General features: G+C 41.3%; 1 protein-coding gene across 2 annotated transcripts in view; it reads left to right on the forward strand.

The window, feature by feature from the left end:
* Window positions 1-518: 518 nt before the first annotated feature.
* Window positions 519-19,730, forward strand: part of ythdc2 (YTH domain containing 2) — a 59,112-nt gene continuing 39,900 nt past the window's right edge. For both annotated transcript variants that reach the window (XM_078271045.1, XM_078271046.1), the window contains exons 1-11: window positions 519-666; window positions 2,435-2,594; window positions 2,769-2,859; window positions 3,399-3,595; window positions 5,306-5,508; window positions 6,078-6,244; window positions 10,869-10,971; window positions 13,012-13,168; window positions 16,745-16,852; window positions 16,981-17,129; window positions 18,189-18,324. In XM_078271045.1, coding sequence (XP_078127171.1) covers window positions 2,441-2,594; window positions 2,769-2,859; window positions 3,399-3,595; window positions 5,306-5,508; window positions 6,078-6,244; window positions 10,869-10,971; window positions 13,012-13,168; window positions 16,745-16,852; window positions 16,981-17,129; window positions 18,189-18,324 — 1,465 coding nt within the window. In that variant the 5' untranslated portion in view covers window positions 519-666; window positions 2,435-2,440. The remainder of the gene's footprint in view (window positions 667-2,434; window positions 2,595-2,768; window positions 2,860-3,398; window positions 3,596-5,305; window positions 5,509-6,077; window positions 6,245-10,868; window positions 10,972-13,011; window positions 13,169-16,744; window positions 16,853-16,980; window positions 17,130-18,188; window positions 18,325-19,730) is intronic.

Raw genomic sequence — 19,730 nt, forward strand, 5'->3', positions numbered from 1 at the left:
ACTCACCAAACATGGTAGCAGGGGAACATGCTACTGAAGTGAACAGAAGTGAATGGCACATACAATTATACATACAGGATGTATACGACTGTGCTTTTATTTTGAAGTCCTAATTTCAGCCTATTAATCTTTGAATCATTTTTGTCTCATAATGTCAGAGGTGTACAGCCGGTCATGCTGACTTTGACTACTCAAAATTAATCTGCGATCTCATGATTTATTTGCTCTGGCAGATAGTAATACAGATTTGGTCTGGTGATGTCAGGCTAAATTTGACGCGCACTGACAATGAAAAGTTACCTAGAATATACACTGCATTGTTCAAGAAATATGTAATCCAGAACTACTTTTAGTTCCATGGGTTTTAAACAAACAAGTTGGTACCAAACATTAATTGCAATTCAAATATTACAGATAATGTACGTCATTTCTGTTTGAGTAAAAATACTGTATGTTTTCACATCCACGTTAGGTTTGTCATAATGCCCTCATTTTATTCTGAAGGAGTCGGACCGGATGTGCTTTGGTTGTTGGCGGCACCATTGCGGACGGAACCGAACGCAGGCAAAATACACGCGGAACCTTTCAATTCAACGGAGGACATCCCACTAACCTGACAGGATGCTTTTCGTTTGAGAGGACTGCTGAAGCTCTTCACTATTCAAGGTACAGTATCAACATGAATTAATTTCATGACAAGATTGGACATAAAGCTGGCTAACGTTACCGTTTTCTTATCCCAATGTTTCTCTCACCCGTTCAGCTAACGTCAACTGTAACGTTAACTTATCGAAACACAGAAGTAATTTAGCTAACGTTACCGGTGAAATGACAAACACAAGCCACTTGTTGTAAGGCTTAAGCTAACTTAATGAACCCTTTAAAATGTTAAAGGTTTCTTGAGCTATCTTAGCTAACAACAACGCTTTAGCTAGTCTCCAATATAAGTTTCGTTTACGTTATGTCGCGGAGTGAAATGACACTGAATTGCCAGTTGATTTTAACTTAGCCAGAGTCTCACACGTACCGCAGACACATTCAGTAAATGTCATTTATATTTTTTTCTGTCAAGTCTCAAGTCTTACATTTTAGCTGCCAGCAACTACATTACTAAAAAAATACAAAACATCGACAGTCATTTAACAAAGGTTACCAAAAGCAGGTATGCGTGCTGTTTAGTGTCCCAAATTATTTTCCAAAAACTGAATGTCCCAAATGATGAGTAGTAATTAAAGGTATAGCACAATATTATGATATAACCAGTAACAGTAATGTCCCATTGCTGAATCTAAACTATCCCCTCTCACTATGTTGTGCTCTTGCAAAATATTACTATGAAAACATTTTTCACATGGCTAATTATCACCCCTCTGCAAAAGACAAGTTCCCCAATATTATCATGTAGCCTTTAAGCCACATATACACTAAAATTAGTAACGGAGCTGTAGGGGAGCTCTATAGAGAAACATGTAGGGGGAGCTCTATGGAGAAACCTGTAGGGGGAGCTCTATAGAGAAACCTGTAGGGGGGGGCTCTATAGAGAAACCTGTAGGGGGAGCGCTATGGAGAAACCTGTAGGGGGAGCTCTATGGAGAAACCTGTAGGGGGAGCTCTATGGAGAAACCTGTAGGGGGAGCTCTATGGAGAAACCTGTAGGGGGAGCGCTATGGAGAAACCTGTAGGGGGAGCTCTATAGAGAAACCTGTAGGGGGGGGCTCTATAGAGAAACCTGTAGGGGGAGCGCTATGGAGAAACCTGTAGGGGAGCGCTATAGAGAAACCTGTAGGGGGGCTCTATGGAGAAACCTGTAGGGGAGCGCTATAGAGAAACCTGTAGGGGGAGCGCTATAGAGAAACCTGTAGGGGGGGCTCTATAGAGAAACCTGTAGGGGGAGCTCTATAGAGAAACCTGTAGGGGGAGCTCTATAGAGAAACCTGTAGGGGGAGCTCTATAGAGAAACCTGTAGGGGAGCTCTATAGAGAAACCTGTAGGGGGAGCTCTATAGAGAAACCTGTAGGGGGGGGCTCTATAGAGAAACCTGTAGGGGGAGCTCTATAGAGAAACCTGTAGGGGGGGCTCTATAGAGAAACCTGTAGGGGGAGCTCTATAGAGAAACCTGTAGGGGGAGCGCTATAGAGAAACCTGTAGGGGAGCGCTATAGAGAAACCTGTAGGGGGAGCGCTATAGAGAAACCTGTAGAGAAACCTGTAGGGGACGCTATAGAGAAACCTGCCAGAAAACAGCGAAGAAATGGCTAAAACTGCATAGCGCCCCTTTAACACAAGTAGCCATAGGAATTTGTAAATAAATAGTATAACATTTGGAAAGGTTAGGACTTTAAGGTAAAGAACATTTGATGTTTTGCCCAAACTTGGTGAACACAAAAAACTTGTTGCTGTCCCTGCTGGTAAGATGAACTGCTGTTGTGTTGCAGTGCATCATGTCGAACGCAGGTACAGCATCACAGAAACCTGCCAGGAACACACCGCCACGTGGATCCAAGTCCAGAGGCCTCAAAGAAATCCACATAGATGAAGAAGTCAAGATAGCTGTGAACCTCTCCCTGGAGAGGTTTCGCTACAGTGACCAGAAAGGTACCACCTGTTTTTTTTTTTTGTTTTTTTTTATTGTGTTATATCAGAAAATAAAAGCAGACCTCTTCTGCTTGGTCAACTACTACTACTCGTCCCAGTGTGAGCAGCAAGGTATGATGGTTGAGTCTTGTAGAGTGTCCTAATATTCACCCTTTCTTTTCCCTGACTGAGCAGAGATGGAGTTTCCCTCCTCCCTGTCCAGCACTGAGAGGGCTTTCATCCATCGAATGGCACAGTCCCTGGGTTACATTTCGAAGAGCAAAGGGTAAGTTCCTCCACCAGGACCTGGGTTCATCAAGTATCTGAGTATCACTCAGAAATTGTGCTGAAAGTATACCTAGGACTGAAAGTGACATGAGTAAATTTACTGTCATTAAAATGTGCAATAATCCTCACTAACTGCAATGTTTGCAGTATTTATTGTCGTTACAAATGCAATATCCCACATTGTTGTATCCTCCAGTTACCATATTCACAATGTATTATCATTTTTGCACTCTTTTGTGTAGTATCTAAACTTGTTCTATTTTAATTTATTTCCCTGGTAATTTCTTTCTATTTTAGTGGTGTGCGTTTTCTCTTTTCACTTGACTCAAAGAGCCTGCACAAGAATTATTATGTGCCTGGACTGTTTGGTGTACGCACTAATGGCAAATAAATAAATAAAATCTTGAATCTTACGAATGTATACCCACTCAGTCTCATAAAGGGGTAGAAGAACTAGGCCATTTACAGCACCAGTTTTTGGCGCTTGAATCAGTTATAACAAGTGTTTTAATGAGATAATGTCTCTCCCTCTCTCAGGAAAGGACCAAATCGCTCCCTCACCCTCAGGAAGAAGAACGGTTCAGAGAAACCCCGGCCCACCATGCCCCTCCCGCTCTCCCACAATTCCTTGTATTTCATCCGCAGCCTACTTCAGAGGTTTCCCATCAGCAACAAGGAACGCATCGACATGCAGCCCAGCAACAAAAGTGGCATGTCTGTGGCTTCAGAACCTGGTGAGTGTCAGTGTCCGTGGTTAAACTACAGTAGGACTGTGCAAGGAGTTGCACCGATGCTGATGGCATGGTGCATACTTCCACTGGGGTGCTGTCTATACTGCCCACCTATTGTAAACAATGTTCACAAGTCTCTCCTCTCTGAGATACTCGAGCGAAATCTTAAAAAACCTTGTGCTTTTTGGCTTTTTCCCTTTCCTTTATTGTGTTATATATCTTTTTGTGCACGTTATAGGTTTACTAAGTAAAAAAGCCCAAAGTCCACCCCAGAGGGACTTACCATCTCCAACAGAACAAACTGCTCCAAACAGCTCTATTGTAGTCCAGCCTTTACTTCAGAGACAAACGTGGTCACTTTGGAACACACGTTATAATGCTCGCCTAGCTGCTAGCGTGACACGCCCTCATACTCTGCTTCTGACTGGCTAGTAGTCCTTACCTAGCTACTGTCAGGGCACGCCCTCATACTCTGCTTCTGACTGGCTAGTAGTCCTTACCTAGGTACTGTCAGGGCACGCCCTCATACTCTGCTTCTGACTGGCTAGTAGTCCTTACCTAGGTACTGTCAGGACACGCCCTCATACTCTGCTTCTGACTGGCTAGTAGTCCTTACCTAGGTACTGAGCATGTGCGACTCCCAACAAAGATGGAACAGAAGTGAGATGTCTCACTCTGTAGCTAAAACAGAGAGCTCAACACACAGGGTGAAAAGAGGAGCTGAAGCAATGTGCAGTACAACATAAATATGGTGTTTTTTGAAAATTAAACCATGTAAACCTATTCTGATATAACCTCTAAATACAATTATGAACCTGAAAATGAGCATAATATGAGCACTTTAATAGATTCACAACTGTTGTACCTTAGCAAATGGTTGTTGGGATTATGTTTTTTAAAAGACCCGAGTCACTGGAAACATAGTAAACAATTTGTTGAAATTGTTGAAAATCTGTTTCAAACTGTGTCTAGTGTTAGGGTTAAACTGACTATACATCCCGACCATGCAATTACATAGTATTTAAGCTAATTCAACAGTAATTATTTGGTTTGAACAGAAGGAATTTGCATGGCATACCAGATGTACTTTTTTAATGACGCACACACACACACACACACACACACACACACACACACACACACACACACACACACACACACAGTGTCATAAACCTCAGATGCACAATATATCATTTTTTTGCTGCAATATACATATCGCAAAGGCTGCAACATATCACAATAGACACTCCGACATTGTTTTGTGTTAATTGAAAGAAAAGCACTTTTAAAATGTAACTGTCATTCTTTTTTTTAGTGCTGCCTTTTATATTTAATTCAATGTTCAATTTGTTCAATAAACATGTTAGAAATTATTTCCTTTTAGTTGTTTAAAAATCCAACAAGCAATTTGTTGAGTACAGAACTGAGTACATTTAAATATCTGTTTATTTATTGCAAGTAATATTGTTATTGCGATATTCATCAACATTCGCATAACATCGCATATTCTTCATATCGTGCTGCCTTACCTCACATTGTTCAGTAAAATGTAAATATTCCAATGTATACAGTAATGTAAAACCAACCAATCTAAATCATCATATCGTGCAACCATGACTAAGCATTTCAAAATGGGAAACAGACCAACCGGAGTGTCACGTCAACAGGTGTGTTGTATAGGGTCACGTAATATTCTCCAGCTCTTCCCTTTAGACGGCAGTTGTGACAGGACCAGGGCAAGCGGTCGCCTTAACAACGGCATACCCATGGTGCCTCGGAGGAGGAGTCCCTCGGAACTGGACAGTTTTCGACGATCCCTGCCTGTGCATGAGCGCCAGAAGGAGATCATTCAGCTCATCAGAGAAAACAAAGTGGTGTTGGTGATGGGAGAAACCGGCTCTGGAAAAACGACACAGGTGGGTCTGTCTGACAGACGGGCCAACACTTTGGTCCCGACTGAACCATCTCCACACCTACCAGACACATTGAGATGGAAATTTGTGTCATTGTTCCCAGAGGATGAGCCTTTTGCTGATCATTCTGGCAAGCCTCAGCCGTACTTTGTGTTCAGGCCTAATTAGCTCATTTTAGCATCCTTACATAATCTTAATCTTGTTTCTGCCTTTTTTTTTTTTTATATATATGTTGTTGTTTTTTGTCATAATTGACAGTAGAAAGTGAAGATACAGACACGAAATCTGGTGAAAGAGCGGGCGGGTCCCTATTTATGTCAATAGAATTATTACATTTGGAACGATTTCCCAGATTCAACCATTTTCTTTTGAAATATTGTGACACTAAAACCACAAGATCTTGAAAGGGATTGGTTTATTTTTCCATTTCCTTTTGTGTTCACAAACTTATACATTTTTGGAAGGGACAAAAATCCACTGATATTTGATAACTATTCACAGTATGCGTGGTAAAGATAGAGCCTTAGGATGGACTCTGTAAAGGTAATAGGGTGTCCCTGTGCATTCTCCAGATCCCACAGTTCCTGTTGGATGAGTGCAGCAGGAATGGAGAGCCCTGCAGGATCTTCTGCACGCAGCCCAGACGCCTGGCTGCCATCGCTGTGGCTGAGAGAGTGGCAGCTGAGAGAGGGGAGAGTGTTGGCCAGACTGTTGGTTATCACATCAGACTAGAGAGCAGGTAAATGACACCAGAGCCTTTTTAAATCTTTGGTAGAAACTCACCAGTGTTACTAAATTACACTTACATTACAGCAACTAGTTCACTTCAAGGATGAGCTACAAAAAACAAGTTTGAACAAGTGTACGGTACGACAACATGGGATGGTCAGTTTGTTTCAGTTCTTTGTCTGACGACCTGTGACCTGAAGTCAAGACACAATTGAGTGGGTCTCTCTCTCTGCCAAAGTACACAATCTGAGAGCACAGAGAGCCTGTGTGTACCCGTTTCTGCGTACTTTTCAGTCTTTTAGCCTGGTCTACAGTCAAGGAACTGTGCCAGACCGGGACGGCGTGCTCCAGCACCAGACGCACGTGGCTTGTGTAGATGGGAACCGGTTCAGGGTCTTGAACACTAAATTTCTTCAGGCGACGCAGAGCAGAAACCTTCCTGTTGGCTGAGGTCAGCAGGTGGTCCACCTGACTGGCCCATCGCAAGTTGCTATGGCCACATGAGTGACGGCTTTACTCGGCCCGTTCTCTGTGAACAATGTGGTGAGGGGGTAAGGCAGATGTTAGCAAGCTAACGTTAGCCAACTTACAAGTTGTCCAGCGGCTGGCTAGCTTGCTGTGATTTTAGACTTACACTTAGAAAACTTTAATGTCCCCGAGAGGCAATTTGTTGCACAGTACAGGCATATTGACACATAATCCACAACACAAACATTGAACCAGACATCTACAGCACTATTTATCTAACACATAACATTCACACATCAATAAAAAGGAGTATGTTGCACTTCCCTAAAAGACTTAATATCATAAATAAATGAAACTACTGCACAGTACTTCCTCCTCCAGTCATACCCCTCCCCACATCTTATTTAATTGGGTTATTGCCATGGGAATGAATGAGTTTTTTACTCGGTTGGTTCTGACGTTAGGGTATCTATATCTACGATCAGAAGGGAGCGGCTTGAACTCCACTGAGTGGATGGGTTGTATCCATGCAAACCTTGTCTGCCTTCTGTGCTAATGTGGTTGTAGTCTAGTTCTCGTCTAGTTGGTACAGGTCTACCTGTTGCTTACCAATGATTTTTCAAGTTTTAACAATCTTCCCCAATTTATTTCCCAATGGGTGATTTTTTGAATGTCCATACCAGCATACAATAGGAGAGAATACTCTTGATATGGCGCATTGGATACAGAGAATGAGCTGAACAGCGGGCTGGGTACAGCCATCCGCTGACACGTTGCCGCTGGGTCTAAATGTCCCTCCTCCTCACTCCCCGCAGCTCCGAGAATGTCTCCCGAGCTGCGTTGGCCGGCTCTCCTCCCAGTTTACGGCCCCACTGATGCCTCTTGTCACCATGACAACTAACAACAATCGCCATTTTGTTGTGTACCAATCAAATGACCGCGACAAACCGTTCAATGGCCTTTCTGTCCATTTTATTTCTATGGTTACAGCTCAGCCGATGAGGACGGCAATAATATTCGCGGTGTCAGTCTCGTCCATGAGTACGCTTCCTTCTAGGGCTGCAACCAACAATTATTTTCATTGTCGATTTATCCGTTGATTACTTTCCCCAATTAGTTGAGTATAAAAAGGTGAAAAAATGTCGATCCGTGTTTAATCCGTTTACTGTCGCGGAGAAGTGAAGAAACTAGAAAATATTCATATTTTAGAAGCTGGAATCAGAGAGTATTTACTTTTTTTCATGAAAATCGAAATCGATTATCAAAATAGAGCATCATGAATAAATATTTTGTGTGTGAAGCGTTTCAGTTTACTCCATTTGGAGACTTGGATGTTATACGACAGTACAGGTGCTGTTTACGTCAGTGTTTTGATATATATGCTCTTGACCGTGAGTGTGCATGAGCTCTGGCCGTTATTATATATCCATGGCTCTGGCGCCAGTCGGTCAGATTTTAGGAAAGAAAACAAAACGTTGCGCACCATGCTACCAACAAGCCACCATTACCTTTAGATTAGAGATGTTTCGATATCAGTATCTGAAAAGCCTCCGATACCGCCTAAAATGCTGGTATAGGCGAGTTTATGCACCGATCCGATATCCCGTAATTTAGCCCTGAAGAAAATCTACTTCAAAGTAGTTTATTTGTTATTTTTCCGTTATGACTGACTGTCAAACTGGATATTAATAGAACCTTCTGTGGCGTTCATTGTTTGTGTTTGCTCATATTTCACAAAAAGTTTAACCTGAGCCAGACTGACAACAAAGCAATCCTATCACATCCATACAGCGATAGTAGTCTACAGCTGTTAAAGCATAACAAAATATATGTAATTTTTTTACACACTGGTATCGGATCTGTACTTGGTATGGGCCCATAGGCAAGTTCAGTTATCAAAATCTGTATCAGGAAGGAAAAACGGTATTGAAACATCTCTTCTTTAGGCAAGGCAAGGCCAGGCAAATTTATTTACATAGCACATTTCAGCAGTGGTGCAATTCAATGTGCTTTACATAAAACAATAAAACAGTAAACACAGTTAAAAATCAGTAGAAATGAATACAAAATTAAAAATAGTTAATACAACATTAAAAACATTTCATACAAAATTAAAACAGTCAAAAACAGATTAAATACCGGAATAAAAGAATGAAATTGTGAAATAGTGAAATTAAACAAAAGCAGTATCGAAAAGAAAGGTCTTCAGCCTTGATTTAAAAGAGTTGAGCGTAGGTGCCAATCTACAGTTTAGCGGTAGTTTATTCCAGATGTACGGACCATAGAAGCTGAACGCAGCTTCCCCCTTTTTTGTTCCGACTCTGGGGATGACAAGCAGACCTGTCCCTGATGATCTCAAAGATCTCTGCGGCTCATAGTGTAGTAGCAGATTTGAAAGGTAAATTGGTCCTAAACCGTTTAGTGACTTATAAACTAACAAGAGTATTTTGAAATCTATTCTTTGGTGCACAGGAAGCCAATGTAAGGACTTCAGAACTGGAGTGATGTGATCTATTTTCTTGGTGTTGGTAAGGACTCGTGCAGCAGCGTTCTGAATCAGCTGCAGCTGTTTAATAGACCTTTTGTGAATACCTTTAAAGACACCGTTGCAGTAGTCAAGTCTACTGAAGATGAAAGCATGGATAAGTTTTTCCAAATCCTGTTGGCACATAAGTCCTTTTACCCTTGCTATATTTTTGAGGTGATAGTAGGCAGATTTAGTTACTGACCTAATGTGGCTGTTAAAATTCAGGTCAGAGTCCATAATTATGCCAAGATTTCTTGTTTTGTCTGCTGTTTTTAACGTTGTTGATTGAAGATGGGCGTTGACTTTTAATCGTTCATTTTTTGGTCCAAAAATGATCACCTCCGTTTTATCTTCGTTTAATTTTAGGAAATTCTGGCACATCCAATCGTTGATTTGTTCAGTGCACCTGGCCAGGTGTTGTGTTGGACTGTAGTCTCCAGGTGACAAGGTTATATAAATCTGTGTGTCGTCCGCATAACTGTGATAGCTTATGTTGTTGTTTTCCATGATTTTAGCTAGGGGCAGCATGTAGATATTAAACAGTAGAGGCCCCAGGATGGAGCCTTGGGGAACTCCACATGTCAAACTTGTACGCTCAGATGCATAGTTACCTATTGACACATAGTAATTTCTATTCTTTAAATAGGATTCAAACCACTTTAGTACTGTTCCAGAAAGGCCTACCCAGTTTTCCAGTCTGTTTAATAATATGTCATGGTCAACCGTGTCGAATGCAGCGCTGAGATATAGTAATACTAAGACTGTAGTTCTGCCACTATCTGTGCTTAAGTGGATGTCATTAAAGATTTTCAGAAGAGCTGTCTCAGTGCTGTGATGTGGTCGAAAACCTGACTGTAAGGGATCCAAAATACTGTTTTGGGACAATAAAAGGTTTATTTGTTAAAAAAACGTTTTTTCAATAACTTTACTTAAAAATGGGAGGTTTGATTATAGGTCTGTAGTTGTCTGTTAGTGACGTATCTAGGTTATTCTTTTTTAAGAGTGGCTTGATTACTGCAGTTTTTAATACCTGTGGGAAGATACCTGCTTGAAGAGACATGTTTACAATCTGTAAAAGATCTGAAGCCAAACAATTTGAAACATTTTTGAAAAAGCTAGTTGGTAATCAAACAGATTGGGATCAAACAATAACTCAAGTGATGTTGAAAAATACATCTTAGTGCGTCCGACAACATACACGCTACTGTTTATTTACACGAAAGTATGTAGAACAATAGTATACATATTGAGTAAGTAGTGCATAGTATGCAATATCGGACTCAACCAATCACTGAAGCGATTGACATTGGCATATTCTCATTGGTATATTATATTACATTACATTGTAACAACTGCTACTGCAATATTTTAAAAAAAAATGATATGCTTTTTTAATGTGTATTTTTAGTTTATAGCTTAAGAGCTCTAAATGCGACAAACGCACCTCACAGAGCTATTGTGTATTACATATGAATGTAAGTATTATAATATGTTTTGTTAAATTTAGGTAACTTAGTAAATAATTCTTTTCTCAGGCTTAAATTTCCATTTTCCATTATACGGCTGTGAAGTTGGCATTCCATTTCAACCTAGGCGGCATTAAAAACCCTAACTTTTACTGTTGACTTTGAAACTTCAGGGTCTCCCCCAAGACGCTGCTGACCTTTTGCACCAGTGGAGTATTCCTCAGGACGTTGATGGCTGGAGACGCCAGCCTGACAACTGTCACACATGTCATTGTGGTGAGCATCGAGACTGCACAAAAACAGGACATCACTCTGTAATCCTGCTTTTATGGGATCAGAATCAGAAATGGTTTCATTGCCACAATAAGTTACACTTATGTGGAATTTGCCTTGGTGAAAGGTGCATACATAAACAAACATTAAATATGAATATGAAATAAACAATAAATACAGAAAAATATATACATACAAAATAACTTGCATAAGAAAAAAGAAGCTGAATGGATTGAGTGCAGAATTTGCAAAGAATATATAGTATGGGCAGATGTAAAGTCCAGGATGAAGCTTAGTGTAGTAGTGTAAGTGTATTGACTAGGGATACACTAGTGTTGACAAACTGACCGAAGAGCAGGTTAATTAACCCGACTCGTGTCACTGAACCGGGAGAATCGAGTGCCATACGTCAATGAATCGACTCACTCCTGTTTGCTTAATACATCCATGCATTCTTGCCGTTGTGTGTAGCTGGTATTCTTCTGCTAGACTGCTACTGTGTGTGTAGTAATCTAGCTCATTAACGCCTCCAGTGGAGTAGTGGTAGAATCAATCAGGAAATGGTCTAGACCGTGCACCAGGCTACTGAACGAGACCGAATGTCTCGAGTCTAATGTAATCAAGCGGTGTCTTGGTTTTCGGCAAGTTTGAGATATGAACCAAGCCTTGTTTCTGGTGCATCTCAGATGATTGTGTTCATGGCAATTCACACATTATCGATGGGGAAGTACATCACATACAAATACACGTCATGTCATCTTGGTAGTTATGTTAAGTTAAATGTTAGAGAAGTGAATGTTGCTACATGGTAGGTAGGCTGTCACGAGGAGACCGCGCACCAGGCTACCGAATGTAACCGTGGCCAGTGCGTGAGTCTAGTGTTGGGCAGTATGAGTGTGTAAATAGTATGTCCAGACCGAATGTAACCACAACCGCTCGAGTCTAATGTAATCAAGTGGTGTCTGGCGGGGGAAGTAAACGCGCATGCGAACCGGTGACCGAATCTATTAACTCGGTAGGCTAACCTACGACCGTCTGCTTGAACGGACTCGCGTAAAAGAGTCGGTTGTCCCATCACTAGGATACACATATTTAAAGCTGATATATATATATATATATATATATATATATTATTTATTATTATTTTTTTTTAAGTGCTTAATTTGTAAAGTGGGAGGTCCCTGCGCGCAGAGGGGGGGTGGATCCGGCAACTCAAAAGGAGGTTGAGGGTAGGCTAACGGAGCAAAACAAAAAATGACACTGTCTACGTAGCTTCTCTGATTTTAAAAAACCTAAACAACGCTGTGTGTACAGAACATGCACTGCATCGGTGCGAAATGTTAAAAAAAATACACTGCAACAATCATTTTCACAAGCAGCAATTATCCATCGGACTATTCCATTAACCAAAACACCCACCGTGGTCTCCACATTCTTGATCGGCAGAAACGGTTCCTGCTGGTTTGGGATCCGACTGGCCAGCGTTTTTGAAAAAGTTCAGCAAACTTTGTTGTCTTTTTGACATTTTTCCCCTGAGTGAAATGAGGCTATAACAGCAATCTCAACCAGCACAAGCGCCTGTGTCACTTGAAGTGCCTCCCCCCCACCCCCTCCCTCCGTCCCTCTCCCCCCTCTGCCTTACCCTGAAAATTCACCTCAAAACGCATCGGAAATGCAAACACAAGATTTTTGTGGAACTTGAATGGGGAATAAAGACTAACAAGACAGATTACAACATTGAACACTACACGAACAGTCATTCATCAATTAATCATTTAGGTGATTAGTTTTTCATGGTGACACAGGAGGTGCCGGATCCAATAAATAAGGTTCCGGATCCAACGTCGGAGGTCGATGGTAAAGGTGCAGTTTTGATTTATTTTTGTATTTATGCTTATCTTTGCTGGAGGTGCCATTGCTCTGTACATGTGATACTGTCATATCATTTGCTGTTTTTTGTTGTTGTTTTTTTTAGCTTTAAAGTTGTTATTGCAATGAAAAAATGAATTAAAAACAAAAGTGACTTGCTGTATTTTGTTACAGGACGAGGTGCATGAGCGTGACGGTCTGACTGACTTCCTGCTCACAAAGATGCGGGAGGTGCTTCAGAAGATCCCCACATTAAAACTGATCCTCTCCAGTGCAGCTCTGGATATAGACCTGTTCCTTCAGTACTTTGGCTCCTGCCCTGTGATCCACCGTAAGTCCTAACTGTGGTCATTGAATCGATGCTCATACCAAACTGTTAACTGCTTTACAAGGGTGCTTCTGCATCAGTGCTGTTTGCATGTTTATCAGCTAGTTGGCTTCTCTGTGACAGTTGGAAAGGATGCAGAAAACGCCTCTAATCTGGTTATTGCAGATTTTCCCAATATAAAAACGGTCAACTGTGTCCATCTAATCCCATGTTCCCACACAGCTCCCAGACCTGCACCACTAAAATCAGTCATTTTTCACACTTGCCTGAGAGGGAAAGCACACAAACAAACCAAACAGAAAGACAACACACAACCACAAAATAAGTCAAAGGTTTATAGCCATGGGGTTACATTCTCGGCGTTGTTCTACAATTGTCAAGAAAGGCTTGGAGAGAATGTCCCATCTTCTCTAGCTTGAGATATTGCCTAATCTTTTTGATCCACCTGGACAGTATAATTCGCCTGGCTGAAAGAGAGCAAAAGGCCGGCATGTTAAGAACTCAGATGCACACCCTGTGGTGCATCACCAAATAGAGCATTAAAAGGTGATGGATCAGCCATTTTTAAAAAGGTTTTGAAAAATAGGTTGCCAGGAATTGTATATGTCCAAAACATATATAACAATAACAGTAACAATTTCCCCGATGGGATCAATAAAGTATTCTGATTGTGATTCTGCTTCAGGTCCATATGTAATAGACTTGCAGGAGCTTTCTTGCATCTGTCCCATGTAGCATTCAAATCCAGTCTAATTCTAGACAATCTAACTTTCGAGCATTGAAGCTGGTGTACTATCTTGAATTGTACAACATCATGACAGTAGACAATAAGCATGCAATAATATACAATAGTTTGGTTTAATTTTCGGAAAAAGCAAAATTTTTATTGCCTACATTGCCTACAATATCATCTGTCAAAAAACTAAACATAATAAGTGCATTTAAGTGCCATATTACATTGTTTTTAAAGAAAACATTTTCTGAAATGCAATAACAACCTCAAACTAAGGCATACATTAAACATACATAAACATGACCTTAAGTTGTGCAACTTAACTCTCAGAACTACAAGTTTCAACCTGAGACTGATCTGTATATAGGCCTATATGTAAATATTAGTTATACTCAACCTATTTTCATTTATATGTTTGATTATAATGCTACACAGCTCTTTGACACTTATGCTAGTAGATCATTGATCAGCTGTTTCTCCGTGAAGAGAGAGAGAGAGAGTGAGTGAGTGAGAGTGGTGTGCAACAATCAGCTGTTTTTTCCGAAGGGATAGTCAACAAGTCGTCTCTTTAGTTCGGGGGCCTGTTGCACAAAAGTAGAATGAAGAAATCCAGGATACAGTGGTGTGAAAAAGTGTTTGCCCCCTTCCTCATTTCCTGTTCCTTTGCATGTTTGTCACACTTAAGTGTTTCGGAACATCAAACCAATTTAGACAATAGTCAAGGACAACACAAGTAAACACAAAATGCAATTTGTAAATGAAGGTGTTAATTATTAAAGGTGAAAAAAAATCCAAACCATCATGGCCCTGTGTGAAAAAGTGATTGCCCCCTAAACCTAATAACTGGTTGGGCCACCCTTAGCAGCAACAACTGCAACCAAGCGTTTGCGATAACGTGCAATGAGGCTTTTACAGCGTCCTGGAGGAATTTTGGCCCACTCATCTTTGCAGAATTGTCCTAATTCAGTTACATTAGAGGGTTTTCGAGCATGAACGGCCTTTTTAAGGTCATACCACAACATCTCAATAGGATTCAGGTCAGGGACTTTGGCTAGGCCACTCCAAAGTCTTCATTTAGTTTTTCTTCAGCCATTCGGTGGTGGACTTGCTGGTGTGTTTAGGATCATTGTCCTGCTGCAGAACCCAAGTTCGTTTCAGCTTGAGTACACGAACAGATGGTCGGACATTCTCCTTCAGGATCTCTTGGTAGACAGCAGAATTCATAGTTCCTTTTATCACGGCAAGTCTTCCAGGTCCTGAAGCAGCAAAACAGCCCCAGACCATCACACTACCACCACCATATTTTACAGTTGGTATAATGTTCTTTTTATGAAATGCAGTGTTCCTTCTACGCCAGATATACTTGGACACACACCTTCCAAAGAGTTCCACTTTTGTCTCATCGGTCCACAGAATGTTGTCCCAAAAGTCTTGGGGATCATCAAGATGTGTTCTGGAGAAATTGAGACAAGCTTTGATGTTCTTTTTGCTCAGCAGTGGTTTTCTCCTTGGAACTCTGCCATGCAGGCCATTTTTGCCCAGTCTTTTCCTGATGGTGGAGGCATGAGCGCTGACCTTAACTGAGGCAAGTGAGGCCTGCAGTTCTTTGGGACGTTGTTGTGGGGTCTTTTGTGACCTCTTGGATGAGTCGTCGCTGCGCTCTTGGGGGTAATTTTGGGCGGCCGGCCACTCCTGGGAAGGTTCACCACTGTTCCATGTCTTCGCCATTTGTGGATAATGGCTCTCACTGTGGTTCGCTGGATTCCCAAAGCTTTGGAAATGGCTTTATAACCCTTTCCAGACTGATAGATCTCAATTACTTTCTTTCTCAATTGTTCCTGAATTTCTTTGGGTCTCGGCATGATGTGTAGCTTTTAAGGATCTTCTGGTGGACCTTACTGTGTCAAGCAGCTCCTATTTAAGTGATGCCTTGATTGTGAACAGGTGTGGCAATAATCAGGCCTGGGTGTGGCTAGAGAAATTGAACTCAGGTGTGGACAACCACAGTTATAGTATGTTTTAACAAGGGGGGCAATCACTTTTTCACACAGGGCCATGATGGTTTGGATTTTTTTTCTCCTTTAATAATAAACACCTTCATTTACAAATTGCATTTTGTGTTTACTTGTGTTGTCCTTGACTTTTGTTTAAATTGGTTTGATGTTCCGAAACACTTAAGTGTGACAAACATGCAAAGGAACAGGAAATGAGGAAGGGGGCAAACACTTTTTCACACCACTGTAACTGAAAAAGCTCAGCTTGACTTAGTGTCATCACGGCTTAATCGGTTGCACGTTTGCCAAGCCAGGATGAGAAGGTGAAGCTATGTCCAGCCAGGTGTAGATAGCTGGGATAGGTGCACGTCCACGGCTTTCTTAAATAGACCACGGTGTCGATCACAGATTTAGTGATGCAGAAATGGAGAAGACGCGTGCGGCATATGTTTTACTTTCTGTCGTTTTCTCCAGCCTGTCTCTTCTCTTAGCCCTGCACTATTTACCCTGCCGTCAGTCTTCATGGCATGTGTCGCAAGCAGCGTCAGCCCGGTGTGCGACAGTAATAATCCTCCGTGCGGAAACACCGTGAGCGATACAACATTGGTAACATTAATTAAACGAAGCTTCGAGGCAAATCATTTTGCAATGAGGATTTTTAGTAATCAAATTATTCGAGTTACTCGAGGAATCGTTTCAGCCCTAAAATACATACAAAGATGGGATATTATTAACTCAAAACATTGGAATTGTGTGTCCCCCGCCCGGGTGTGTGGGTCATCGGTCTATGTGGAACTGCATGTAAATCATTTTTATCATTAATAAATGAAGAGTTTTGTTTTGTATTTGTAGTCAAAGGAAGACTGTTTGAAGTGAGGGAACTCTTTCTGGAGGACATTCTGAGGCTGACGGGCTTTAACAACAAGGACTTGAGGAAATACAAGGAAGAGACACAGAGAAGTATGACGCGTTTAATTAACGAGTCCACTGAGTCAGACTGAATTTAAAGAAAATAAAATAAAAAATGAAGCATTACGGCCTTCCATTTGGCTTAATCTCCTGTGTGTATCACCCGCTCTGGTTCTCAGAGGAGAAGAAGCAGAAACGTTTGATGGAGTGGTGTGAGGCGGTGGAGAACGGTGCTGTTGAGGAGACACAGAGGACAGAGGTGTCTGCCCTAGGCTTCCTCCAGGACAGCAGCTACCCGGACAGAGGGGACAACACCTTTAACAAGCCGGTAAACATCACACGCATGCACGCACGCACACTAGGCATGGGCCGGTATGAGATTCTGACGGTATGATAACCTTGAGCAAAAATACCACGGTTTCACGGTATTGCGGTATTGCAATTACAGTTCTAAAATGTATTATTTTGACATGTCTGGGTAAAAAACAACAACTTCTTTTCCTCCATTGAACACACTGTATTTTTTTTTAAACAGCATATAGAATATTTGGTATACTTTTAAATGCGTACCATGTTAAGTTCAAATAAATATTACAATCATATTTTAAGTTGTGGATCCCCCTTTGCTGCCAAAGCTACTGCTGCCCTAAAAAGAAGGAAAATAAAGACGATCTTTTACAATGAACACAATTGTTTGATCCAGACGAGTTATGTTCTGTGTGGGTGTATTATGTAATCCCTAATAAGTCTCTCTAGGTATGTCCAAACAGCACAGCCCCTACCCATACAGACTCTGAAGGGTGCCTTTTGCGTCGGTGTCCGACGCTGAGAGCCACTGACCAAGCGTCAGTATTTGGCCACTACGGGTTGTCCAAGCATGTCTTCGCAGTGGGCTAAAAATTGATTATCTGCCAAAAACTGATTTCTGTCCACCCTACATGCAAATGATGAAATGAATCGTACACAGACACATGTTAGATGAATGCCCAGGCGCTTGGGCTCTCCAGCACGTTGTTTTGTTGCCTGCGGTTGTGCACATTTCTCCCCGGCCGTTCTACGTGCTGTAGTGGCTTCCCCCGCTGGCTGAGCCAGGCTCCCAGCCTCCCCTGCCCAGACCACATCGCTACCTGGATGTGTGATGGCTAGACGAAAAAAAAGGGGGCACGCCAAATCTCTAGGTGAGCTGCAGCCGACCGGCCCCACCAGGGCCAAGGCAGCCCCTTTTAAACTGGTTGTCCCCCCCCCATGAGGCTTAATACTCACATAGGAAAATGCAGTTAGCACAATTGGTTTAGCCAGAGAAGTTATGTTGAGTTATGTTGCTGTGTTGGGTGAAACTGTCGAAGCTTGGCACCAGGTTGAGTCAGTGTACCATTTTGTGTCACAGCCTGACAATGATGCAGAACAGCTGGAGCCGTGGCTGCAGAAGGAGATGGACTCTTGCATTTCCAACGTTTTCCTCAATGAAGACCAGGATGCTTTCATTCAACTCTTCAACCTAATCCTCTATGAAAACGTTAACGGTATGGCTTACCTTTCTGGAATCATTCATTGTACTATTTTGGATATGTGGCATGTTAGAATGGTAATAAATGGTAAGAATTGCGCATGGTACTATGGTGATAAACATTCCAGTAGATGATTTATATAGTACATGTGGTATATGTGGTCATCTCTCATGTCATGTACCTTTTTATTTGTAAGGTACAATTCACTGGATTAGACATTCCCGTTTTTCAGCTGAATTTCCAGAAACACATTATGATATAGGATTTTATCCATATGGCCCACCCATTACTGCTCGTAGCGCATAACTCCCCATAAAACCCCAAGTTGTTGAGGTGTAAGTGTGTGTGATTTTGAACTTCATATTTACCGTACTACTAGAAAACATCTGTTGTAAAGAAGTGTATTTCCAAAAGTGTTGAACTGTTCCTTTGACAAATAACATTTGTCCGTAATCCGGCGTTTCGCCGCAGGGTTGTGCGCAAGCACAAGTAAACTTTATTTTTCACTATTACTGTTTTCAGTCAAACCCATTTATAGATTTCGACGTTTCCGACCACACTTGAAGGCAGCTTCATTTCACAGGAGAGAGAGAGAGAGAAAAGAGAGGCGCGAGACAGAGCGAGTGCTATATTTATTTTTTACTGCGACAGTGCATATTAATATACATTTCTGTCAATATGCCAGTCTATCTGCAGTCCCTAGACAGATGGTAAAAGTCACCCTAAAAGAAAGTAAAATTACATATTTACATAACAATATAACAATTCCAATACATTTGGTAAAAAGTGCTATTAAGGTGAAATGTACAATAGAAACATAACAGACACACACACACACACACACACACACACACACACACACACACACACAAGGCAAGAAGCCAACAGGGGGCAGCGAGAGCAGGTCTAAAAGTTAATGGTAATGTTGGTTGGTTGTTGCAGGAAACATTCAGCTATAACACAAACTCCCGGGCAGTTCAGTGCTTGTGTTTCCTTTTTTATTCTTATAACATATTTTAATGAATCAAGAATCAAGTTGTGAAAGTAGACATTTTGTACAGTTTAGATTTCAAACAGAAAAAGACACAAAAGAAAATGACAGCAAACAAAGCAAATTATAGATAAAAGGCAAAAAAAAAAAAAAAAGAAGGCACACAACCCTCAATCATCAAGAGATGGGGGTGGGAAGGAATTATTCTTACATAGTGGACCAAATGGAGATGTGCTGTTACAAATTTAAAATGTTTCCTGAATTGATACCAAATGTTTTTAAGTATTAAGCACCACAGGATTTTTAACATACAATGAGATATTGGTTGGAAGGGAGGAATATATGAGAGCAGATGTAATTAGAAGATGTCCGACAGCAAGATAGGGGTCTAGTTTGCACCAAGTTAAATTAGAAGAGACAAACCAGCAAC

The sequence above is a fragment of the Sander vitreus genome, chromosome 16, assembly GCF_031162955.1.
Source record: "Sander vitreus isolate 19-12246 chromosome 16, sanVit1, whole genome shotgun sequence".
NCBI classification, from domain to species: Eukaryota; Metazoa; Chordata; class Actinopteri; order Perciformes; family Percidae; genus Sander; species Sander vitreus.